The sequence below is a fragment of the Hypomesus transpacificus genome, chromosome 8 (genome assembly GCF_021917145.1).
Source record: "Hypomesus transpacificus isolate Combined female chromosome 8, fHypTra1, whole genome shotgun sequence".
In the NCBI taxonomy this organism is placed as follows: domain Eukaryota; kingdom Metazoa; phylum Chordata; class Actinopteri; order Osmeriformes; family Osmeridae; genus Hypomesus; species Hypomesus transpacificus.
This window is the reverse complement of record NC_061067.1, coordinates 6,093,839-6,120,971: the sequence shown is the minus strand read 5'-3', so window position 1 is coordinate 6,120,971 and position 27,133 is coordinate 6,093,839. Positions and strand designations below refer to the sequence as shown.

Genomic DNA, 27,133 nt, shown 5'->3' with positions numbered 1-27,133 from the left:
ACAGAAGCCTAATCAGCCGGTCCTGCCATTAAAGAAGACGCTGTTTAAATGGGTTGAATTTCAAAGATGCTGCACAAATTATCTAGTTAGCTTCACTCTTTCCTGCCTTGCTAGATGTAAATAAGCCTACAGTCGGTCATTTTTTATGTGAAAAATCATGGACGAAACAGAGGAAAAATAATTGGTTTCGTTATTTGGATGAACTAGGCTATCAACTGATGACATAGTGTACATTTGTGTCAGGAGAAACATTGTACTGCAGACCCATCTTTTCTGCTAAAGAAAGGAGCAGTAATCAAAAGTGAAAAAAAATCTTGCTTGAATGAGAGGGACTCAAGAGAATGTGTGTGTGAGACACGCAGAGAAGGACAGACACAGAGAGACAGTGACACTGAAGGAGAGAGAGAGAGACAGTGAGAGAGAGAGAGCCCGACATCTGTTTGGTCTAGTTGAGACCTGATCATATCGGATGCCTTCAGGCTCTGTCTGGTTTCACCAGATCCAGCCCTCCTCCTCCTCTGTTGTTCTAACGAGCCCTTGGGACACAAACACACGCACAATCACCACTTTTTCTGTGCTTTTCTGTCCTGTTAAGACTGCGCCCATCCCTACTCTCCCTCTCATTACAGCCATAACTCTCTGCCATTGTGCACAGACATCCTGAAGTGATTAATTGGTTCCAGAGGAGCCAAGTGCTTATTTACGATCCCACTCTCGCATCGCCTGGAACTCGATGCGATGGCTCTTCTCGGGTCTTCGGAGTCTGCCTCCCAGGCCGTCTGTGGGGCCTGAGGGCTCAGAGAGGCTGGCGTAGACACACGTCATTAATGCATATAGGAGTTGGGATTGGTTTGTTTTTTGTTTGTGTATGTGTATGTTTTCTTCATATCCTGGGAACTCAAGATCACCTACGTTTTTGGGATTGATTGTTTCAGATACAAACAATGCCACAAGAACACAACAGATTCTGGTATAGTATTGGGAATGGAGTCTCTTCCCTTTGTTGTAGGGCAGACACGGAACTCACATCCTGTAAAAAGGGGAAAATTACTTTGAGGTCCTTCGGCTTGCAATGTGTGTTCAGGCCAAATTTAAATAAGCTAAATCCAGATGGAATTCCTTGCCTTCTAGGATCATTCATGGATCACTTAGATTCCCTCTCTAATCTCCACCTTTACACTTCCAATTATTGACCAGACTCTTGGCCTCTGGTCTTATCCTACTTGTATCTTCTCATTTCGACAGCAGGCTTGGTGGCAGGCTGGATCTCATGGAGGGAAAGAGCAGGGGGATTTGGTCGGAAGCTACTTCCTGTATGCAGCTGCGGCCTGTGATAATGTAATTTCCTGCTGTGGAGACACTCGGAACACGCTAGCCAAGCATGTAATTAAAGCTTTTAAAATGTCACCATCCCTCCACACTGGGGTTTACAGCCCTTATCACTGTATGACCAGGTGTGTGTGGGTGCCTTCATGTGTAGGTGTGAGTGTTTGTGTGTGTTTGTTTGATAGCTTTGTCCACGTTATGGACTCTTCACGTCAAGCTTTAATTGGCAAATGATTTGGTATGCAAGACGATCTTTTCGGTGTGTGTGTGTGTGTGCGTAGCTCCTCCTTGATCAGATGTCTGTCTCTCTTCTGGTGTCACATTGTTTCAACACCCCACAGAGAACACAAGTCTTTGATGTACCAGAAATCTTTTGATACTTTGGGCATTAGCATCCTAATGTTAGTGAAACGCCAAAAAGATGGTGAAGTTGACTTCAAACCCAAGTCAGAGATCGTTTTGAGCTTTTTCTCGCGAGCAAAGCATGACACGTTGAATCAATGCCATTGTTGTTTTACTTTTATCCCTCAAAATCCATTGAGATATTAAGATGGTCTCATTTTTTAACACATTAAACACAAACCCAACAGACTGAAAAGAAAATCTATAACCCATATTCCTAATCAACACCAAAGAACCTTAAACGTGTTTGAAGGTTCACACCTTCTGCCCTAGGCTGTCCTTTAGTACCGTACTTCCCGGTCCTCCCTGTGTTTTCTGTCTAACCTTGAACTGGTGTCGAGGCCTGATCCTGAGCCTGGTGTAATTCGGCATTGGATCGTTATTCAGTGAACAGCTCCTGCAGGGCCTGCTGTAATGGGTTTGAGTCCCGCCTCGTGTTGGAGCAACTCCAGTCACCTTGGAGGTAGGGAGCGAGGGCAAGGTTACTGTGGTAATCGCTTACACTGCATCGCATTTAGAGTGCGCGTGTCAATGTTTTGGCAGAATGGGTTTTCTGTGTCTTGTGACAAATATGTTTTTTTCTGTCATTTTAACATGCATGCAGAGCCACACGTGCTGTTTATACACACACACTGTACACACACACAACACACACACACTGTACACGCACACAACACACACAGGCACTGTAAGCGAAGACGTAAAATAACAGCTGGATTTTGGGAACCTCTGGAGAGTTAGGGTGGGACAACTCTGAAATTGCTATTTGTGTGTCTCTCTGCGTGTGTGTGTGTGCGCGTGTGTGCTCGCTCCAATGTAACCAAAGTTGTGGTTGTGGGCAAGAAACCCAAGGTTGGCCAAGAAAAGCCCTTCAAGCCCTCAGTCTCAGTACACAGGCTACAGCTCGACAATATGGGTGTTAGAATACATTAGTTTTACCCATCAAGAAAATGAAGGAAAAATGTCAGCAGAGATCTGCCCAAAAATGTGAAAAGTGTTTTTACTGTAAGTGTTGAGTGAAATTTTCCATATATTTAACCAAACATAAGCACACTTTCTCTATATCTAGACCCCCATCCATCTCAACATGTTTGCACACACATGCATATACCTGCACACACACACATGTTCATTCCGAGTTTTCCTACATTGTCCCACTCCACCCACACGTCCAGAGCAGAGCAAAATCAGCCCTGTGTCTCAGTGCCAGAGACTGGAGCATAGCGGGCGCAAACCAAACAGATTGGAATCTGGGAGCCATCCTGCGAGTGGGCCGTCGCTTCGCGTCCGCTCAGATGTTTATTCCGCCCCGGCGCTGTTTGTGGAACAGATTGAGAACCGGCGGCCCTGAAAGTCAGCATTCGAAAATGTTATGGGAAGTATTCAATCTCACTGTGGGGAAATATCCACACATACACAAACATATACACATGGGCACACACAGGGACATGTAAACACACCCACATATTTGCAGCACACACAGGCACGGCGTTCTGTCTGAGCAAGTATACACCTTAGCTGGGGATAAAGAGTTAAGTAGCAGTGAAATATATTCTGGGCCTGAGGACCAGTAAATGTTTACTCGGTGACACCAACGCAGAGCACCTGGGGAAAAGGATGCTGGGATGGATGTTTACTTAACGCACTGAAAAACACTTTAACGGTGTGTGTGTACGTGCCTGTGTGTGCATTTGTATAATCCATGCTACCGGATATCGTGTTCAGATCCAAATGTAAATGACTGTTTCTGTGTACCAGAGTTGTGATGAGAATTTGCCCTCTCCACTCTGAACAGACTTTTGGAAAAGGCAGGTTGTCCGGCAAATTCTTCTACAAAGCAAAGTCTGGTCTTATTTTACAGACAGTCTGGTCAACCAGAGTGGACAGAGTAGATGTGTGTGTGTGTGTGTGTCTGTTTGAACAGATGGAGTAGTGTTATGCTGCTCACATTTAACTGATGAGCATTTGTGTGTGTGGGGGGGGGGGGAGTGGAAGCAGTGTGTGTGTGTGAATACAAAGTCGTTGCTTGTTTCAGAGCCAATTCATTGTAGACTGTGATGCAGTCATCATGGAGTTCTCCTCAGACACAATCAATAGCAGTGTTAATATGATCCTCTCTCTTTATTTCTGAAGGGACACTTCCATTGATTAGCTCACTGACACCACAGACCACCCTCAATGAAGAAAAGTGGATGGCTCTGTGTGTGTGTGTGTGTGTGTGTGTGTGTGTGTGTGCATATGTACATGTGTTTGTGTATATGTGTGTTTACTTTGTGTGTGCTTGTTGATTTAGTACATGTACAGTACACTACTGTGTGTTGACAGTGTGACCAGCCTCCCCACTCTACTCTGCGTTATTAATGTGTGTAGCATCATGTTATAGACACAGTAGTAAATTCATTGAGAAGCTGTGTGTCTGCTTGCTGGAGATGGGCCCCCACATGTATACACGGACTGTGAACACAGTTCGGTGACAGTATTGTTTAGAGCCATGTTTAGTTTGGGAACGCTGTGTGTGGTATGGTGTCCATGTCTGGGTAATGGCTCGTTATAGTAGATGTTGCTGTTGAAACCATGAGGGAGTATTGGGGTGTCTGTGTGTCAAAAAGAGAGAAAGACGGGAGAGTAATATACAACATCAAGAGAGATTGTTGCGGGAGGGAGTGAGGGAGGGAAATAGAAAGAGAGATAGAGAGGGATAAGGATAGGTGTGTCAGTGTGTGAGACAGAGTGGTGATGATTCACCTTCAGTGTTGATGCAGACTGACAGACTCTCCTCTCTCTGTACCCTCCACCTGCTCTCGCCGCCCTGCCTGGGCCTCCTGCACTGCAAACCAAATACCAAAGTTATGAACCTGGGCACACCCCGGCAGCAAACGCCGGCCGAGGGGATCTTGGGCTGGTGGTCTGTTGGGCGGGGGGGGTCGCGGGGTGTGGGGGTGAGGCAGGGTGTGGGGGGGGGGGGGGGCTAGTTTGACAGGAGGTTACGGGTGGGGCAGCCAGCAGTGGGAGTACGGTGAGTAGCAGGGGCTCAACTTGACGGCCTTGGCTCCAGCCCCTGTCTGCTATGCTGGGGTGTGTGTGTGTGTGTGTGTGTGTGTATGTTTGTGAGTGTGCTCAAAATATCCGGTGGGACCATGGTATGCTGCCATTAGGATATCTGTGTGCCTCAGACATAAGTCTCCACCCAACCCATACCATCGAAGCACAGACACACACACACACACACAGACACACACACACAGACACACACACACACACAGACACACACACACACACACAGACACACACAGACACACACACACAGACACACACACAGACACACACACACACACAGACACACACACACACACACAGACACACACAGACACACACACACACACAGACACACACAGACACACACACACACACAGACACACACAGACACACACACACACAGACACACACACACACAGACACACACACAGACACACACACACACACAGACACACACAGACACACACACACACACAGACACACACACACAGACACACACACACACACACACAGACACACACAGACACACAGACACACACACACAGACACACACAGACACACACACACACACACACACACACACACACACACACACAGACACACACAGACACACACACACAGACACACACAGACACACACACACAGAGACTGTCAGCTCACACAGACTGTCATATAGAATCATGGCAATAATCAATATTCTGTCTACATGCTGATTTTCCACGGCATGCTGCCTCTGTGTGTTTCAGTAGAAAGACTTGGCTGGGAGATCATTACATTCAGGCTTGCAGTTCTCCATGCATGTGCCTGATAAACGACATACCGATTGTCAGAACAATAACAATACTGAGATAAAACAATAACTCAACGGCCTTCATACAAGGGAGGTAAGCCCCCTATGGGAGCACAAAGACTGTCAGACAGAATAACAAGGTTGGAGATAAACAGCAGGCGAAACTGTCAACTTCATGAAAGAGTGAGAAGGGTGGGAGAGGAGAATGACATGTGGCAAGTCATGCAGAAGTAAAAGGAGAGGAAGGTTGTGTGAGATGACAGGTGCTTTCCATTACCCAGAGAAGAGCTCTCTTTCTGTTTGGTGCCTGGGTCGACGCCAAACACATCCAATCGTTTTGCAGCACAGAGTCAGGGAATTCCTGCTTTTATGAGCTCCACGTTTTTCAGTGGCCCCATGAGGACAAGCGTGTGTGACTGTACACACCCGCGCGTGCGCACACGCGCATATGTGTGTTGCATGTGTGGGAATGCGGAGACCGGTCTGATTCATGTGCATGGGGTCAAAGGGGAGAGATGTGAGGTGAGGGTGGGTCGTCGGGAGGTAGACGGCAGCTGCACCAGCTCAACATGAGCTCTAACCATCTCTTCTCCCTCGCCCTCTCTCTAGGTGTGTCTCTCTTGGCCTCTGGCCTGAGGAGGAGTGAGTGAAGCCCACCCCTCCCCCCATGGTATGCCCCCTTACCCAGCATGCACTGCTGCTGCTGCAGTGCATGCTGGTCCTGCGGGCTGGAGGCGTTGCTGGCAGGAGAGGGCCGGTGCTGCTGCCTGAGTCGCCCTGCCACAAAGCAGAACACCCGCTCATCTCCCACTCAGGTGAGTGTCCTGACACAAACACACCCTCACAAACACAGCTCTATGTCCTCACACACATGCAAGAACACAAGCACATCCTCACAAACACAGGTGTCAGTCATCACACACACACACGCATACACACACACACACACATACAGCACACTCTCACACATTTCTGAGCTTCCTCAGTGTACTGCTGGTGTGGACTGTCTCACTGACTCTCCTTCAAGGGCCTTTTATGGCTCCTCCTCTACAGTTTTCATTCCACTTAATTTTGAGAAGATTCTGAAGTCTTCCATCATATCCAGACGCCCTGTAATCAATATCTTGCTTTGAAGTCACTGTTTATTTATTGTATTGATCAGTTAAGCTACAATGTCTCTCTGAAAATCTCACCAAAAATAAAAAGTCAATAGTAAATCCATGCCATTCTCTCCACCGGCAACAAAGCTTCATTCACAGAGACCATTCCTGATACCACCACCTCCACCCCCTGGAGCTTAAGTCACCTAATCATATAGCACTCTGTCTGGGGTGTAATTGAGTGGAAGGGCAAGGTCACTGCACACACACAGACAGACACGCTCACACACTTACACACATGGGTGTGTACACACAGGCTCACAGACACACAGGCACACACACGCACACACTCACAGTCCGGTTAGATCATGGCTAGTTGGGTTACCCTCTGCAAAGTCTATTGAGCGTGGTGATGTTCACTAACTGGCCGGGTAAGGTCTAACACGCACTCCATGCTCCAGATGATTGGACTGCACCCCACCAACCGCATCATCCGCAGCCCACCGCTTCCCGTCCTCCTCGCTTCATTAGGCTCCACTAGCCAGAGCATGGTTGGAAGTTTAGGACAGTTACGTAATTAAGTGCAGATAAGACATGTTGGGGACTGATCAGCCATGCATAAGGATCACAGAGTGAGGAGATTACGATAAGACCCAGACTGGAGAGTATGTCTTCAAAATAAAAGTATCTTCATTAGATGTACTCGTTTATCATAACAATGTGAACTCAGTTTAGAAAGACATCTCACTGGTTTCTCTGATAGAGATATTGTATTCCACAAGTATTGAGGTCCTAACCTCCTTGCCAATGTTTTAATAAGTCAGCTATTATGACAGAGTGTTAGAGCAGCTGGGGTCTCCCAGCTTAGGCGAGCATAATGTACACTAAGGCCTTGTTATCCGAGCTGTATTCAAAGCTGAGGATTTTCATTACCAGCCAGACTCAGCCTTTTGTCTTGAGATAATGAACACGGAATCCATGAGTCATCGTTTGGATGCCGCCGCTGGACACAGACGTACACACAGTCCTGCATAACCACACGAGCATGCACACACACACCATCAGGCACGCACACATCAAGTTTACAAACACAGACATGCACAGGCTCATACAGACCCCCCCCCCCCTCAATCCAGGTATCGTACCGCCACCCACCTTCCCCCACCATCCTCCCCCACCATCCTTCCCCCACCATAACCCACCTTCCCCCACCATCCTCCCCCACCATCCTTCCCCCACCATAACCCACCTTCCCCCACCATCCTCCCCCACCATCCTTCCCCCACCATAACCCACCTTCCCCCACCATCCTCCCCCACCATCCTCCCCCACCATAACCCACCTTCCCCCATCTTCCCCCACCTGCCTCATGGCTTTAAGGTTGCACTATTGTCTGTTCTCAACCAAAATGACTATTTTTGAACAATCCTGTGAATAAATAGCTTCTGGACTTGGAGTGAACAGGTCCCCGATAGTGTGTAATACCACTGACACACACAGTGCAACACCGCCAGGCCCCGGCCCCCCTCTCCCCCTTCTCGCCCAGCCTCTCCCCTTAGAAGGCGCTGCCTGTGGCCGAGGTCAGGGAAGGGTGTGCCCCACATGAGGCTGAGCCCAGCGAGGGTGGTGGTTTTCAGACTGGGCTGAAATAACTGCTACTATACAGTACCACCGCGTGTCGTACTGTACTCCGTATTCTCCAAAGCTCAGACTCTGAGGCTCCTGCTGCTTTGTCAGCGTGTGGTCCACAGAAGGTTGCTCTTTAGAATAAGTACATGCTCTGTAGCTGCAGAGTGCCCTCAAGTCACAGTCAGGATAGAATGTATGCCTGTGGAAAACAATACAACTTATGTTTACGTACAAAACCAGTCGAGAGTAAAACATTTTACAAACAGGACATAATCCCTGTATCTGAGATGCTTTAGTAAACGTTGTTGTATCTGAACGAGGAATAGTCAAGTTGTCCAAGGCGCGAATCTCCGAGAGAATTGAAGAAAGTCCATTTAACAACCATTCCTGTGTGTGTGTGTGTGTGTGTGTGTGTGTGTGTGTAGGTGTGTGTATGTGTGTGCTTTTCAGTAGTGTTTCATGTGGGTGTGAACACTGTTATCACACAGGCGTGTGAGTGAGAATGAGACAGGAGGTCTGGTCTCCGAGGACCCCGGCCAATCAGGCGCTCTGCTTCTACAGCACCGAGCAGACCTAAACTTTCATCGTCCCTGACGGACAGCCACATCATTAGAGAGAGGCAGCAGTGAGAGGAGGAGGAAAATAAACAAATGGCCACATCAAGAAGACTGCTAGCTGATAACATCTGCTCGATGAGACCGTGGTGCTTTAATTGGTCCTGTGGGGGCTTGTTTTTCATAGCTTCGCTAAGTCCATTGTTAAATGCCTTCGTAAACATCAGCATTTTGTGTGCCTTTTTGTTTCCTCGGCTCCTTGTCGAGTAACTCCTGTTTCCCTGGCTCTGCTTTGGGTTTTAGAATGTATTTCGTTCACCTCCGCAATTTAAAGCTCTTCCTGTGCTTTCTCCGGGACGCTTTTATCCCTTGTCCTACACTGCAAACTGAGAACATTAGGTCATCTTGTTAAATGTTTGTCTTTTTTCCTCTTAAACGGTAAAGCTCTTAAGTGCACGTTACATTTAAATATTTTATTGCATACTTATTTGTGGCTTCGGAGTGGCTTGTCTCTCATGGTTCTCTCTCTGCCTTGAGGTCTTTCTCTGCCACAACACTGTAATTTGAGTCACTGGGCCAGGACAATAAAATATGCTATTTTTTTCCATTTCTCAAAATAACCCAAAAGGGCACAGCCTTCAAGTCAGGAGAACCTCACCCCATCTAGTCAACATGGTTCCCATTTCACAGCTAGTTTGCCCAGTTGAGCAGGTGTTTATTTTCTGAGCAAACGACCAAATCATTTCCTCCAATCAACTTGACAGAATAGCTGTCATTCTTACTTTCTCTTTTTTAACCACAAGGCTACATTTAGACTACAGGCTATACATGTATGCGTGCACACCCTGTGGTACTCTCTATTTAATCCTGAAAGTTCAGTCACCGCTCACAATTGGTACCACATGTTACCATTGTCCCCGCTCTGACTGTACTGTACTATGCTGTTCTGCTTTCTTTGAGGGCTTTTACAGTACAGAGGGATGTGGGCTCCGATGCCTGGTGTAAATATTTATGTATGCTGTCTTTTTGTGTTTGTGTCAAACTCTGTGTCGAAACCCTGAAAAAACAACCCAAGCCTGAGTGATGAGGCCAGACAAGGAAGAAAACCTGTTTCTATTTTAGGGGGGGGGGTTAAGGTGGTGTATGGTGGGGTGGGGGCCGGGGGGGGGGCTTCTGCTGTGTGGGTTTAAACTTGGCACTCTGCCACACACACACACACCTAACTCCTTGGTTCTCTCCTCCAAGGGTGTGTGAGTGTGTGTGTGTGTGTGTGTGTGAGCCACCCCTTGCCCCCCCCATTGCGCTTTATCCCTGGCCAAGCCCCCCTCACCCAGGCCTCAGTACAAGCATGATTAGGATTACTCAAGCGTACATGCATTCAAGGCATGAGGGATTCGCAATATTAAAAGTCAGGAGAGAGACATGAGGAGAGTGAGACAAACTGTACTCAAGAGATATTGTACTCAAGAGTTTTTTCTGAAGCCCATTTATTACATAGTAAAACTGGAACTAGTCTCAATGGTGTTTTTAATGGAGGTTAAAAGGAAGGTTTATTTCAGAGCTGACAGTCTTAAAATCCTTCTTAAATGTTATTTCTCATCCCCCACAATGCCGCCCCTCAACAAAATAATCGGAAATAAGAACATTCTCAAGTGACCCATGGAGGCTCCTGTATTTCACAATTATCCTTCACACAAACTCTCACTGTTCTACCAAAGCAGCCTTCCAAACGGCCGTCCTCTGTGTAGCCCTGTCATAACCCTGCCTTAGCCCTGTCATAACCCTGCCTTAGCCCTGTCATAACCCTGCCTTAGCCCTGTCATAACCCTGCCTTAGCCCTGTCATAATCTTCAGTCCCCTCCCACCCACCCCGTACCCCTCTGTCTATTCCTGTCCCCTCCCTCCTCCCTTCTGCCCCCTCCCTGAGTGCCTCTGTCTCCACACTCCACCACATTTGTATTCTCCGGATCTTCTCCCCTCCCTTCGCATGAAAAACGAACACTTCATCGGGGACTGGGGAGGCACATCTAGAAGTCCACATCTTCTCCATATAATGGGTGGGAGGGGGGGGGGGGGGGCAGCCATTAAGCTAAATGCAATCAGAGGGGTGAAATTTATCCTGATCCCCCCCCAATATATTTTTCACCGAGGCTGATGAAAATGAATAAGCTGTGAACCTGGGAGTCGGAATTATTTTTTACTTAAACTTCTTTTTGGTTCTTTTGGTTAATCCCTTGAAAGTGAGGATAGGAGAGGAGGAGAGAGAAAGGCCTTGTCAGGCAAGAGAGCTCCTGAGCTGTTCTCTAATGTAGCCACTAGCCACACACTGCAATGATAGTCCTGTTTGTTCCATGATGAAATTGAGCTGCGGAGCCCGGCGCTTCGCTCTGCAGGCGTGCAGTCCCCATAGCTTTACCCTCAAAGCCTGTGTTTGCAGAAGAAAAATCATTGCTCTCTCTTTAATGCGGTCGAGGGAGCATGTGGTTTGTCATATAAGAAGACTTTCTGACAGCTGGATCTCTCTTTGTTTGACAGTTTGGGTTTGGGGGAGGTGTGTGTGTGTATGTGTGTGTTTGTGGGGGGGGGGGGTTCTGACTCGGGCCTACCTAGAAGTTCTCTGATGTGTAGTATATTAAGGGAAGACCTTGAACAGAACAACAAGATCCAACCAAACATGCTTGCGAGGTGAAAGCTCTGGAAGTATTAAGACTTCCAAAACTGAGCACCATTGAAGTCTCAAATTTGTTTTGCAACTAAAGGGCAGGTATGTATTGCATAGTAAAGAATATGCATCGCCGTAACAATTCACTAGCCTGACCTATCAGATTACTGGAGAGTAAACTGTTCGAGCCTCGTCGCTCAGCAACCCTAGAGGCTTCCAATTCTATTGGTCAAGGGTTAATAGGTTGGGCGCCATGGCGACCGGCATTTTGAGTGTATGTACAGTAAGTGGATATTTTTGAGGTTAGGGGCAAAGTCATGGCACCGACACCCCCTAGTTTCATCAATCACTGCCGACAACCCTTACATTTTGACATTTAAGCGCATACACACTCACAGACACACACACAATCTCCCAGAACCCCTCTAAAGTAAACATTTTCCCAAGTGTCGTTCCACTCTCACCCACCCTGAGTAGACCAGACACATCAATGGGAGCTACAGAAGTGATTAAGGAAATGGGCCGGAAGGGCGCTGCTTGAAAGCGCAGGTGGAGCGTAACATCACTGTGCCCTTCAGATGAGCATTTAACTGCAGACACCCGACAAACACACCTCCATCTGAGGACAGGAAGTCACGAGGTCACCGCCAGCTGTGTACGCGGGTGTGGGCAGAGTTCTAAGTCAAATTAATTTCTCCAGTCGACACTTCCAGGATCATCCACTCCAAATATCCATGCAACCTCTTCCCCAGGTTAAACACCACTGGGAAACAGAACAGTACAAGACCAGATTCAATAGGTCTCATTACTATTCAACACGCCCAAAAATTAAAAATAAACTGGATATTTATAACATGTTTGGCTTTTATCCACCAGGTCTCTTTTAGCTTCCATGAATCATTGACTTTGTTACTAATGCTTTACTGTTAGAGACTATAAGAATGCCCTAGTCACTGATTGGCTGACAAGTGTTTTGCTGTCCTCTTATTGGTAGAGATGGAGCCGTGGCTGTTCCGGTTCAAGGCAGAAGGCACGGTGGATTACTCCCAGCTAGCATTTGACCCAGGACAGAATGAACTGATAGTGGGAGCCAGGTAAGGTTGGACCTCCATCTCTCTCTCTCTCTCTCTCTCTCTCTCTCTCTCTCTCTCTCTCTCTCTCTCTCTCTCTCTCTCTCTCTCTCTCTCTCTCTCTCTCTCTCTCTCTCTCTCTCTCTCTCTCTCTCTCTCTCTCTCCCCCCTCTTTCACTCACTCACTCACTCACTCATGTACACACACATACACACACATACACTGTCTCTCTTTCTCCCTTTCGCACATGTTCATCTCTGAGCTTAAAGAGAGAGTAACCAGAGATTTTATTTGTTCCCCACTTCTGCTAATGGCCCTGGTTGTCAATACAAACTCTCCACTTAAAAGAGACAAGCAGAGAGAGCAGGCTGGAGGGACAAGGCTGAGAGAAGAGAAGAGCAGAGCTTTGGGAGTGTCCTAATGCAGCTGGGAGAGAGGAGATGGAGGTAGAGGAGAACCGGGAACACTGACAGATGAGAAGATGATAGACAAAAAAAACGATCTGAACTGCGTGTGTGTGTGTGTGTGAGAGAGAGAGTTTGTGTGTGTGCAGTGCACGCATCATCACCTAGTGTCCTTAGCAGTGTTCCTGTCCGCGAGCCTTAGTCTTATGATCCTGTCCAGACTGATTGCATTTATGTGGCATTACAGCACTCAGAAATCAGACAGAGTGTCTGGGTGACGCCTCTTGAAATCCTGTTAAATCCAGCTTGCCAGAGCTCACGTATGGAGGGCTGTGGTCTGGGACAGAGTTGTGAGGGGGTGATGGAAGGAAGAGGAGATCGATAGGAATGTCAATAACATAAAGTGTCCTTGCTGGATGGAGCTCTGTGTGATAGGCACTTTTCAGAAGATAGATCGGCACGTCTGTGTGTCTGTGTGTGTGTGTGTTGTCTGTCTGTCTGTCTGTATTCATGTGGCCTTCTGTCCATGCATTCACTGTATTGCATGTAACGCTTTCCTCAAATAACCCCCGATTAGCTCAGGATGTCACTCTGCCCTGAACAGCTCCAGCTGGCCCCATGTGACCACCCCCCTCACGCTGAAGAGATCATATATGAGCCAGGGGATGCTGTTTCGATGATTTCTGGAACTTCCTCAGATGTCTGAACCAGTGTTTCAGACAAGGTCTCCGCAGTTCTTTCCAGTGATGAATCACTGTCAGGCACTATCAGATGTTTGCCTCAAATCCATGTCTTGCTTGAAAATTAAAAAATAGTCACCTGGATCAAAGATGTACTGCTGAGCTATGTCTGTCAGACATTGCAGGATTGAGACTTTAAGTCTAGTCTTAAGATTTGTGTTTCCATAGTAGATCTTCATGTTTCATGTTCCACTCCACAATGCTTGAGGCTAAACTGATACAAGGGCACCTTGGAGATTATAGAAGTTTATGGTGATGTATGCTAACGTGTTGTATCTGAAAAGTTTGTTGTATCTGAAAGGTTTTCAAAGTCATCAGATAGGACATCTGCTGTTTTTGTTAAGTATTGGAACCTAATATATGTACTTGGGGGTTCAGGTTTCAGCAGCCTTGAAGGGTGATAAAACATGAAAGAACAGAAAATGGAAAGAAAATTACAAAAGTGGAGTCCAAATTACGCAGAAACAGCTCTGGACAGTTCCTGGCCACACTGCTCATCTGCTCACTCATCATCTTTTCAAGCTTGTCATTTTACAGAAATTGTTCCCATCAACACCCTTATATGTCCTCTCTTTCTCTTCCCTCTCTTTCAGAAATCACCTATTCAGGCTCAATTTGGAAGACCTCACCTTGATACAGGTGAGTCTTTAGCAGTCAATCTCTCCTCCACTCATTCCCACTCCTTACCTCCGCTATCCTCACCGTCTTTCTCTCCTCATCTCTCGCTCTCCTTCCTCACCTTCATCTCACAATCTCTCTCTCTCTCCCTACCCCCTGCCCATCTCTTATCTCTTCTTTCCTCCTTGGTGTGTCTGAATCACACTGTTTGTTGTAAGTGAAGCCACAGTCAGGTGCTGCAAGATTTGTCTGCAGATGCAGCAATAACAGAAACACTGTAACAGCAACGATTGCATAAACTCCATCCCAAACACCTGACACAGCACCCGTCCCAGGGCACCGTGGCAACACAGCCCTTGACTCAAGCCTTCCTAGTAAAATACGTTTATTGTTACAATTACTCGCATAATGACACTCTCTAATCTGATGCTAAAAGCAACAAAGTGCATGTGTGTCATCAGCTGTTATCATCAATGCAGGTTGGCAGAGGATTGGGAATTGGCTACCCTTGCCAACCAATTTATTCGTGAAAATAGTGAAATTGTTCCGTGTTAGCTTCATTATTACCTACGAGGCTGGCTTCCCGCCGCAATGTTCTGTAACAGCCAATAGTAAGCCCTATGGACTAGCGCTGTCGGCTACAGAGGTAGGGTACGCAGCAAATAGCTAGCCGCAGCCAGCATTAATGCATGATCCTAAGTTCGGCCAGCCTTAGTAAAAGCGCATGTGACATTCCCCTTGGCTGTGTTTGACATTCCAGTGGTCCCCAGCCCCTGGTATTTCTCTGCGGTTATTTTATTTCACAGGCTATTTACACCTCGAGTTCCTTGTTCATCAAGGGGAAAAGAAGACAATCATGTCTCATCTGCAACTTAACACTGAATCAGATCAAGAGCCTTGAACTGGAACATTCTATAAGCTGGATTGTGGTGGAGCAGATCCACGCTAGTGAATATGTACATACAGAAAACTGTGTTAAACCTGTCATTGGACTCCTCTCATCTAGAATTAGCACAATATATACTAGTGTAAGATTGTACAATATATATTCGTAATTTTTTCCTCCTCTCGCTCCATCCGTTCTCACTTGTCACTTTAAGTCATACAGGGGTGACAGTTTTGCAGCATTGGCTCCTTGCTTCTTCTTTTTGTTCGTCCATGAATGTGTGTACATCCTTACCGTGAAGCCAAGCATCTTGCAGCCCAGTGAGTAACCAGGCAAACACTGACACCTTGGGGGGTTTGTCTTGAGCTTTTTCCTGGAGAGAAGCAGCGAGCTTCTCTTTGATAGCTGGGACGAGGCCTGTTCGACACAGGCAGTCAATACCATAGAAGACCAGATAAGAGAGCCAGAACAAGGGTGAGAGGGAAAAGAGAGGGGGAAGGAGGGAGTACTGGAGGGCAGGAGGGAGTGGGGGTGCTGAAGATTGAGGAGAAAGGGAGAGAGAATGAATGAAGAGATGAAATGAAGGAATAAATGAAAGGAGAGGTAGAGAGAGAGAGGAAGACCCCCATAGAGAGAAACTGAGCTCCATAGGGAGTCTCTCTTTTGTCTGGGTTTAGCGGGACAGAGCATGTTATTAAAAGATCTTGTGCTCTCATCCCCCTCATCCAATCACCCCATTCTCTTTTTTTCTCCTCATCCCTCGCTCCACTACCACCGTAGAATCGGAGGCTAGATTCTTCTGTTCAAGTTAACCCCCCAGGCCCTAGCCCCCCACTCTGGGGAGAATAGGTCCTGGTAATCTCTAAAACGGCCACCCGCCAATTGAACCTGTCCCCGGGCTCTGGGCTTCCGCCCTGCTTTGCATCTCACAGGGCTTGGGCCTGGTACCATGGAGCTGAATCCTAGCTCCAAGGACTGGGCTGGTAAAGGGTCTGTCCACAATGGTACCACTTGTTTCTTCTTGTCCCTTCCTGTCACTTATCCTCTCATCCTCTCTTCTCATTTTCAATGTTGATGGGGGTGGTGTGTGTGTTTGTGTGTGTGTGTGTGTGTGTGTGTGTGTGTGTGTGTGTGTGTGTGTGTGTGTGTGTGTGTGTGTGTGTGTGTGTGTGTGGTGGAGATGGGGGAGTAATTACAGTGAGAGGTGGTTGCTATCGGAGTTGTTTTATGTTTTTCATTTTCTTCTTGTTTTCCTTTCTTAAACTCCCATGCCATTACTGCTCAGCTCCAATTAAGAGCATCACTCACAGATCAAGCTGGTTTGGAGTGGGACTACTTTTCTCTTGTTTCCTTTTTTTATCTGTGAAAGAACAGTGTGAACAAAGACAGTTTAAGTCTTTACAGGCATCCAGATTAGGGTGAGGTTTGTTTCCAGGCTGCCTAGATGTTGAAAAGAGAAGCGTTTACTCAAAGAATCATTCCCCTAAGCGTGAAAAACCTACAAACCACACCCACGCACACATCTCAACCCTACCACACTGCCGTTACACCGCACGGCGCGGTTGGCGCACGCCCTTCGGGCTGTGATTTATTTCGTATCACACGCAGCGTTAGCATAAATAACAGATGATAAAAGAAAGTGTTTGTGTGGTTTGTTTTCGATGAGTGCTGGGAGCTCTTCTGGTCCTGTACAAGGCTGAACTAATAAACGAGTGTGGGGGTTATAATTACCATATGATCGATGCCTCTGCTCAGTCCCGTATGCACATAATACATAAAACATTTATGCAAGCGGCATAACAGCCCACCAAGGTCACGCAGGGAGAAATCAAATGGATCTGGCTTTTTTGTGCACTTTCAATCATACATTTTATTTGAAAGTGGCCAGACTGAAACCTGGAGAGTCTAGTGGAATCCTGACATTGTTGTGGAACTTGAAGAGGGAGCAGTTGGGCTCGTAGCGGCAGCTAAATGCCCTCAGTCTATCCTGGGCTATAGCGGATATCATGTTCAGCCCAAGAGATCGATCTACCACGGTAGATTCCCCTGCAAGACTGCCAGTAATGAAAACATTTGAAAACTGTAGAACAAGAAAAGATGAAGTTCCCTGTAAGAGGATGAGATGAAGTTTTAAGTTTTAAAACTGGTTTTTTTACAGCACACAAAAAGAAGACAACGTGAGAATGTTCAAGAGGATTTGAAAGTGAAAAGTACCAGTGCAGTTTCAATGGTATCCTGTGGAGTTAGAACTTCAAGGACAGATGACGTCACTCTCTACAAGAGGATGTGAATTTCGAGAGACTTGGCTGAGACAGTGTCGGTACCTCAGCGTCGCTTGGCTGCATCAGAATTTTTGAAGGAGCTCTCTCTCCTTGTAACCCCCCGCCCCCCTCCATTAAACCTTTCAAAACGCACGCGTAGAGATGCATTTAGATTACTATCTTCATACAGATGTTCCGCCTGTGTCCAGTCGGCTTCACCCCCACCTCTTTACTCTCTCACCCTCTCATTCCCAATCCTTCTCACCCTCACTCCTTCACCCCTTTACTCCCCTAAAACATATGTCACCTTCCTCCACCCCCTTGCCAAACCGCAGTCAGCTGAATCATCCTTGGCACAGGCTCAGTCAGACTCCCATGAGCCTTTGCACACCATACCCACTGTGGCGTGAGACATTGATTAATTGTCTCCCGGCTATTTGCATTGTGTTCACATCCCATTGTGTTGCTGTGCGTGATAAATGATCACCTGGGCTTGGCGCCTGGCGTTGCTTGCCGTCACCCTGTGAGCCCGCTCTGTGGTTTATAGAGCTCCTCGCAAAAAAACACCCTGCTTATAGATCCATCATCATGGAGCCGTTTCCTCCGACACAGGAAGTGGGAATCGGACTACAAAGAGAGGCTTGATGGTTCGACGGGGGCTTTTGATCACAGTATCTGGAGCTTATTGTTGAAAGTGGTGGCTGTAAGCCTCAGTGTTTGTGTTGAATGGGACTGCAGAGGCTGATATAACTGTTTACCCCTCCTGCTAACAGCAAGTTACTGTCTCAGGGTTTTGGACTTAACACCTGTCAATGTGGACAGCTGTGCTATGGTGTTTAGATGGATCTCGAACCCCCGTGTCATCTGTCTCCACAGGGCTGTGGTTTTGTGTGTGGCAGATAGACCAGACAGGAAGTAATCAGGCTCGGTGCTAGAAGCTCCCGGACCCATTCCATTCAACTCTGTTCCATTAGCTTGTCTCTGACAATTAAGCTCTGTCAGAGAGACAATTACCCTCCGCTAATCAGTGGCTAACGAAACACTGCCGCTAATACCGTAAGCAGTAGTTAATTCAGTTAGTGAATGGGAATAACAGGGCTATTTAAATGCATAGAATACAGAGTTTGTTTGGAATGGGGACACACTGAGGTCCCACTTGATTGCAAGGTGTAGATCATCAAAGGCCTTGGGAGGTTAACCAAATGGCACGCCTATCCACAGGGGTTGGTAACACGGATAGAGCATTGTTTCTGTCATGTATTTCATGTGTCTGTGCCTTATCCTGGTGTGAGGTTCCTGTTTGTGGGGATTTTAATTGACACGTGTGCTGTTTCCCCTTATCAGAAATAACTGGAAACAGACACAGATTTAGAAAGTGACACAAAGACCTAATTTCGTGTCGAAAGCTTTCAGCACCTTGCGTCACCAGACATCAGTGTGAATTTGAAACGCCAGTTATTTGGGGCAGATGACATTGGTTTGTGGCCTAATCTGTCCCTCTGTTTCTGCAAAATCAGAGAGGGAAAAATGCCCCTGTATCGTCTTCTAAGCAAGTCTTTCACTAGAAAGTGTTTTCTAATCCTCTTTATACAACATATTCCCTGTCATTTCTGTGGACAACAATGTTTTTGAATGCTCCAGTCTCAGCCCTCTGCCCACTCTTCTCCCTCCCTCTCTGTGAACCCTCTCTGTCTCTGCCTCCGTTTGCCTCCGTCTGCCTCCGTCTGCCTCTGTCCTTTTGCCCTCCTTGTTATTCTGTCTCTCCCCTCCTCTCTCTTCCTGCCCACACTCTCTCCGTTCCCCTCCGTCTCTCTCCTGACCACCCCCACCCCCCACTCCCCTCGCGTTGGCTTGACAATAGCCCCTCAGTGGGTAAAGGCAGATACACACTCGCTTACACAATAAATCATCTCTGGGATTCCAGGAATAGTCAGACCCAGTGGAGAGAGCGTGGACACATGGAACACTCACACTTCAAGATTCTTTTCAAATCTGTCTGTGCTGTACATGAGCAGAACTTGTCAAAGGTTTTCTAGGAATGTCTTTCTAACCTGATCCCTGAGGAACCACCCCCTTCCCCAAGGACAGTTTTGAGAATGTCAGCACATCATGGACATTACATTTAAATGTAGCACCCATTCATCTTAGAAGTACATTGAGACTGACAGTTAATAATCAAATGGTCTTTTAATGTGTTTTAATGACACTGATGGCTTTGGAAGGTGTTGAAATGACAGTTAGCTTAGTATTATGCTCCATTTGACATCCTGCTAGCTGTTAGAGACTATTGCTTTCACTGGTAAATGATGCTAGCACTTAACAGCCTACGAGATTATGAATATCCACTCAATATCTTCTGCATGTGGAACAATCATTTCTCTTTCGAACAATGTTGCGCATTATAGCAATAAGCTCATGCTGCTGAATGATGGCATGATTTATCTCGCACTCTGGCAAACGCAATTCTTTAAATTGATGACATTTATAGCACTGTTCATTTCACATCATTTACAGTTGCGGCTGTCCCACTGGGAGGGGGAGATGTTTTCCAGGTGCTCTAACCTGGTTAGTCCCCCTGTGTGTTGAGCGAGCGTGCACACACTTCTCCAGCAGGGCAGGCAGGCACGTTGAGGGGGTGGGGGGGCTTACCGTGTCTTCAGGCTGTGCTCGCAGTGACGGGTCCCTAAAATAGCCAGCTTTGCCCTGGCATGTGAACTGGCACCCTGACAGACAGAAAAAGAGGGGCAGGGTGTGTGGCGAGGGTGGGGGTGGAGGGGTCGCAATGGGAGAAAGACATAAAGCGGATGGTGTTTGCCAACCCCTGCCATCCCACCTCTCTGTGCCAGTACAGTAGATTGCAGCCATAGGCGATACCCCCGTCTCTTCCTCTCATACACTTATGTATGTGTGTGTGTGTGTGTGTGCTTGTGTGACGGTTGTTTCATTGTGTGTGTGTGTGCTTGTGCCAATGTGTACAGTCTGTGTGTGTTGGTGTGTGTGCTTACGTGAGTTTGATAGCACTATTTTCTGCCCCTCCTCAGGGCCATTGAGACTGATTTAAGGAAGCCTCATAAAGCCGACTAAACAGTCTCTCTGTGCCTTCCCTCAAAGGAAATGAAGGGAACTTTCTCCTGAGCGCTAAAGGGGATTTAACTTGCTCTGTCTGCTGAGAAACACCATTGAGTTAGAACTTGAAATTGAATGTTAGGTTTTTCAGAGAGATTCAGAACGCTGTATTCACTGCTCAGCCATGTTTAAGCTATTAGTTAAATAAGTAATTGTTGCCAAAGAAAAGTCTCTTGAAATTACTCACATTTAAACAATCAAAGTTTCATATTTTTAATTAGTTGCGACAAAAACATGTACCATGGGAAGTAGCACATGGTAATAGACCGTTCCATCATGTAGACATTTAGAGGTTACTTTGCAGTAGCACATACACTGTTACAGTGGACTGTGTTCTGGGAGTGGGAGAGAGAGAGGGACTCTAGCTTTGAGCCACCAACTTGGTCATGAACAGCGAACTTGCATCAATAAGCTCCTCTGGAGGTGGAGTTGAAATAAACAGCAACAATTGAAGTGTACTCGGTTCTGCCAGTTCTGCTCTTTTCGGAGGACAGCCCCAGCGTTGCAGGATCTCCTAATTCTTCTCAGGTGCCAAAAATCTAAAAGCATCCCTCCCTTTCCCTTCATGTAAATCACTTTGGCATTCAGCTCTGTGCTCGCCTTTCATGTCTAAAGATCCCTAATTTTCCCTCATACGAATCACTTTGGCATTCAGCTCTGTGCTTGCCTCATGTCTAGAACCCTGGTTGAGGTGCTCCTTAATTGGCATCTGTATCCAAATTTAGCATGACTTGTAGACCAACGCATCTGTGTAATCAATCAAACAGTGTCTTCACTGTGGTCCAGTTCATTTAGCTTCTGTGTCAATCGATCCAACCTCAAGAAAATGAATGGGAAACATAGTAGTCAATACTACCACTGACAACTGATGTGACAAAACAGCGCTTTCTTGCCGATGAGAATCTCTCTCTATCTCTTTCGTCGCGTTTCAGTCGGTCCTCCGGCACGTTGATTTTTGCACCCCCCCTCCTTCAAGCGAAGCGTTAAAGGTTACAGAATGTGTAGGACAAACAACACTGTTAGCTGCCGGTGCTCTTTCAGTGTATTATTGCTTGGTGCAATCTGTGAGATTGAGGGTTTCGAATATGGTTTCCTTCTGTTTGTGACGCTGGGTTCATTGTGTTTTTAATGCTCTTCTCTCCTTCTCTGCCATCCCTCCCTTTATCTTCCCCTTTGTCATGCTCTCCTTCTCTCTCTTGTTCTCCCTCTATCTTTCTGTCTCTCTCTGTCAGGAGGCAGAGTGGCACTGTGATGAATTCACCAAGGGAGCCTGCTTCAGCCGGGGCAAGTCTGAGGTAGGTAAAGAGGCCGAAGAAAACAAATACCAACGTAAGACTCACCGTGCCCAACACACTGTGTACAAAACTGTGTGCAACTCCCAACTCGCCAAACTCAAATCCCTAGATGTTATCAATACGTGATTCATGGAACAGGTAGGATTGAGGTCTTCTAAGGAATGATCCCGTGGTAAAGAAGTAATCCTGCCTCCACCTGTGTTGATTTCCTGCACCCCTTTCTCAACCAGCTGGCTTATAAAGGAACCTGACCCTTCTTCGAACTGCAAAGGCCACGGTGGACATCTGGGCTTGTGGTTTGAAAGCATGTGTGTGTGGACCTCTTTGTTATGGTCCCCATGAAAAAGGTGGTTAGAGCTCCATAATAAGCGGGCTGGCCGATAGATGATTGTCATTGTGAATTAAAGGCTGAAGCTACCTTAGTCCTGGGGAGTTGGACCAGGCAACTGGGGTGGAAACTGTTTTTGTAGGCAGTTCTCTACAGAGGATCAGCTAGTGTGATGCACGCTAAGAATAACATTTAAAGCCTTCATTATTCTCTCTCTCTCTCTCTCTCTCACTCTTTCTATGTCTCACACACTCTCTCTGTCTCTCCCTTTCCCTCGCTCTCACTCTCTCTCTTTCCCAGAAGACAAACTGGGTGTTTTATTACGTAGCTCAGCACACAGCAATAACACTGTTCCTTAACTTATTACACAGAAACACTGTCCTCGGCCCTGAGCGAATTTACAAGCGATTGTGTTCTTTAATGCAGCCGTCTGCCTTTCCTACTGCCTTTCATTTATTTCCCAATGGAAAAGAAACGAAGGGCTAAATTGACATGACTACACTGGATTGGTTCTTCTCTTCGGTTAAAATGTGCTACTCATGCATAACATCAACCACACATCACTATGCGATTCCGGAATATTTGTCCGAAATATTTGTCAGGAAGTTTCCATAAACTGTGTCAACATTATGACGAAAGGACACATTAAATCTGCCTTTATTTACTGACTAAATAAACATGACGCTGAGCTGACGTACACTCACACCGCCAGACGCGAGGACAAATGCTCACATGGAACAGCCACACACACACTCACAAACTGTGCTAAGCACAGGGAAATGAATCGTTTTACGAGTTAACCTCCATCTTGATAGGGGGAAATAAAACGGGCCCCCTGACGGGCCCAGCAACAGCCCTAAATCAGCCTGGCTGTGAGACAACAGAAAGAGAGAGGAGAAGGAAGGAGAGAGAGAAGGTTGAAAAGAGAGAGAGAGAAAGAGGACTGAAGCACCTCAAGTGGCCCAGACAAAGGCTGATTTAATGAGCCCTAAATCTCAATGAGGGCCCCTCACCAGTAGAAGTGCTGGATCACAGTCTAAAGAGAACTTATGAGAGCTTTACGACCCCAGCCAGTCCAAAAACCAACACGGCACTCAGACACGACAACTAAACAGCTTCTACTTCTGATGGAGAACATCTACCGTCTGCCGATAATCGTGTTTGGAAACACACAGAAATCTTGTTGTTCCACTGCTGGGATCGTTCAATCAATTTGGCACGTTTATTTGTTTCTTTTTTTATTTTATTTTACAAATCGATTTGTCGAGGGTGCTGGATGTGACTAGCCGTGGTAACAACTAACAACCAAGGCCACAGCAGTGTTGATGCTCCCCTCTCTGTTTCTGTCCCTGCATGTGTTCCTCCAAGATGTGACAGCTCTAACATTACCACCAGGATTGGTGCTATCTGTAGCTCTGATTTCCATCTCCTTGCCAAGCTTCCCTGCTGGGGACAGGTGCTGTTAGATAGCTGAATGGAGATGAATGCCAGTTTCTAACTATAATCTCTCTATCTCTATCTCTTTGTCTGTCTCTCCCACACGCTCACCCTACTTCTTTCTTTTTCTCTCTTTCTCTCTCGTTCTCTTTCTTTTTTTTCATTCTGTCTGTCACTCTTGCTCTTTCTTGTTCTGTGTATACAGGAGGAGTGCCAGAACTACATCCGCGTGCTCCTGGTGAACGGAAACAGGCTGTTCACCTGCGGCACCAATGCCTTCACACCGATCTGCACCAACCGCACGGTGAGAACCCACAACACTCACACTCATTCACTTGCGCACACACTCACACACACACACTCACACACACACACACACACTCACACACACACGCTTGCTGACATGCTGATGGACTCACCAAAGGACTGAGTCAGAACACCAGAAAAAAAAAAGAAGACAAAAAAAACACTGAGCTCGGTAGCTCAGCAAGTCTGCCCCTCCACCCCACCCCCACCCTCCCCCGTGGCCCCCGTTCTGCAGACATAAGCTGAGCAGTGAGGGAGGGTTACTCCTGGTGTGTGTTTGTGTTGCTGGGTGTGGGGGGGGGTTTATGCAGAGCCAGCTTGTATTGCCGGTGAGCTCACCTTTGTAGCGATATTTGTTTTTCTCAAAAAGGCACGGAATTCAAAGGTCACTACCTCATAAGAACTGTTTATCTCCGCGGAAATACATATAGTTTAAATGTCAAGACATTATTATGGGGAGTGCTTCATCAGTCTTGTCACATTTACGCTGTGGCGGGGTGGGGGTTGGGGTTCATCTGAAATGTTCCCTCCCTGTAACAACAGCCCACACTGGGGTGTGTTGCTCCCTGTCAGCAGAGATGTATGAGCTAATAACAAGAGGAATGGCCCTTTAATTACCAAGCCACTATCCCAACAGGCAGGTACTTCTAATAGACTACATCATTTGAGGGGTTTCTAATTAAAGTCTCGAATGCAGTTTAAAGTTTTGTCCTATGACAGTATAAGGTTCCATGTCCATTCCATTAATGATGATGAAGAGGATGATGCTGGTAATGACAATAGAGAGAATGAAGAAGATGACAATGACAATGTTCACCCTTTCTGGTCCGTCTGTCCTTGATCACGTGGGTTTCGTCTGAAAAAGCAAAGGAAATGCACGAAACGGAAACGTGAAAGATCCAAAAGCAGGTTGAACGAGGTTGGCGAATCCGCCCAGGTGCACAGCGGCCAGCTGGCCTCAGCAGCGTCCACGGTGGCCTCTGGTGGTGTCTTCCTGTCAGGTGGCTATCAGGGCTCTCAGATTCAGACCCAGCTGCTGGGCTGACCACAGAGAGAGGCTTTCACACCCTGAACTTAGTATGCTACATGCTCATCCTGGCCTGTCTAGTCTATCTCCTCTCCAGCTTCTCATAATGGAACCCGAATGATCCTAAACACAGACGCCTCGGAACCGCAGAATGAGTTCTGTCAATACCGTCCTTTCATCCCGGGCCAGACAGAGACAAGGCCGCTGTGTTGGGTTCTGAGCGGAGCGGAGGTAGCTCCGCCGAACGGAACCATTGATCCACTTCGACCCGTTGTGAAGAACTCTGGGCCTCGGCAGCCAGTTTCTCAGTGTTTTCGTTCAATACACCCGCCGGATGCGTGCCTTTAGGAGAAGAGGGTTGCTTAGGAAACCTTGAATAAAGATCCGAATGGAAACGATTAGTTTATAATGGGGTTGATCAAACTTGGAAGTAGAGAGGCATTCTTACATTCACTAACGCTTCAAATTTGTTGCTGGGTCTATTTCAAGATTTTAATTGAGAGAAATAATGTTTTACTTTAGTATTTTCTCAAAATACTGTATTCCCAAATTTTCTGCTCATACTTCATGAGTTATAATTACATTTTGGCCCAAATATGCGCATTACAGTTCTGGAACATATTCCCAACTGACTTAGTTTATGTTGTGTGTTGTTGTTTTTTTTGTCATCGGGAACAAGTGTACAGTCCGTGTGCCAAGTAGTCCGGCTGTAAAGTATTTATAAAAGCAGCGAGCTGCATTTGGACCCTCTTCTGAGGGACCCAGGCTTAGCGTCAAGCCTCCAATGAAAACAGAGAAGCCCAGCACTATGATGTGGGTTGATAATGGTTTAGCCAGGGGAACAGATGGACTGGAGTCCACTACAGCGGTTCTATTGGAAGTGCTTGAGTTGTGTGTTTGTGGTGTGTGTGTAAGTGTGTGTGTGTATGTAGTGTGCATGTACGTGTGTGCACATGGACGTGTGAGATCTGTATATTTATTGTTCAACTCTCCCTCCCTCTTTCCGTCCTTCCATCCCATCTCTCCTTATCCTTACTCCACCTTCTTCCATCCCTACACCTCTCCCTTCCTCCAGCTCACGAACCTGACGGAGATTCACGACCAGATCAGTGGCATGGCTCGTTGTCCCTACAACCCACTCCACAACTCCACGGCGCTCATCACCTCCAGCGGCGAGCTGTACGCCGCCACTGCCATGGACTTCTCGGGGCGCGACCCGGCCATCTACCGCAGCCTGGGAGGGCTGCCGCCCCTACGCACCGCCCAGTACAACTCCAAATGGCTCAACGGTGGGCGTGGCCTTGGTGTTGGGGAGGGACAAGGGAGTACAGGGGTCATGGGAGTTTTGGGGGAAGACAAAGTTTTGGTTTGTGTAAAACTGTGTATATGGTCTGTCTATGTGACAGTGGTTATAAGTTAGTGAAGGTTTGTGAAAAAGGGTCAAGAAAAGAAAAGAAGAAACTGTCCAAGCTGTCTTCGTGATGTTTCTATTCTCCTGTGTACAGTAAAGTCAGGTTAAAAACATCAAATAGTTTCCTCACTTTCAGACCTCAGTCCCAGTTCGAAAAGTACCTGGAAGATGCGTGCTTATTGAATGTCAAGCTTTAATCGTTCAGACTCCAGGAGCAGGTCACTCACTATCTTGTCACTGACAGGTTTTATCTGATTCACATTAAAGCAAAAAATTGAAAACATAAATGAAAAGCCACCACATACTCATACTGCCCCACCTCTGAGAAAAGGTTTAATAACTAATTTTATGGCAAATCGATTTTTTTCCTCCTCTCCTCCTGTGAAGTTGTATAAAGGAGCAGGGGGGTGAGAGAATGGGAGGAGAAAAAAAAAGTTTAATTTAAAAGTGAATTAAATCACTGTCAGAGAAAATAGACGTGCACAGGTTAAGTCCTATCATGTCGTACATAAAAATGAACACTTTCACGGTGACAACCCTGTGCTGTTCCTAGCTTAAGATGAGGGGAGTTTTATTGCCGTAGGCCCGTTTGGCACTTTCCTCACGCCAACCTTTACGTTTTGAGAATGAATAATATCTTTTCCTATTAGAGCACAAAGCCATTAATATAAATGACACCAGTTATTAATACTGGTCACCTGCTGCTGCCCCTGACACTCGCCCC

The 27,133-nt window shown here is 46.8% G+C and overlaps 1 protein-coding gene across 1 annotated transcript in view; it reads left to right on the top strand.

The window, feature by feature from the left end:
- sema5a (sema domain, seven thrombospondin repeats (type 1 and type 1-like), transmembrane domain (TM) and short cytoplasmic domain, (semaphorin) 5A) overlaps window positions 1-27,133 on the top strand; it is a 77,226-nt gene that overhangs the window by 13,633 nt on the left and 36,460 nt on the right. The window contains exons 2-7 of the mRNA XM_047023945.1: window positions 6,164-6,369; window positions 12,494-12,593; window positions 14,308-14,353; window positions 21,838-21,900; window positions 23,871-23,969; window positions 26,074-26,287. Coding sequence (XP_046879901.1) covers window positions 6,222-6,369; window positions 12,494-12,593; window positions 14,308-14,353; window positions 21,838-21,900; window positions 23,871-23,969; window positions 26,074-26,287 — 670 coding nt within the window. The 5' untranslated portion in view covers window positions 6,164-6,221. The remainder of the gene's footprint in view (window positions 1-6,163; window positions 6,370-12,493; window positions 12,594-14,307; window positions 14,354-21,837; window positions 21,901-23,870; window positions 23,970-26,073; window positions 26,288-27,133) is intronic.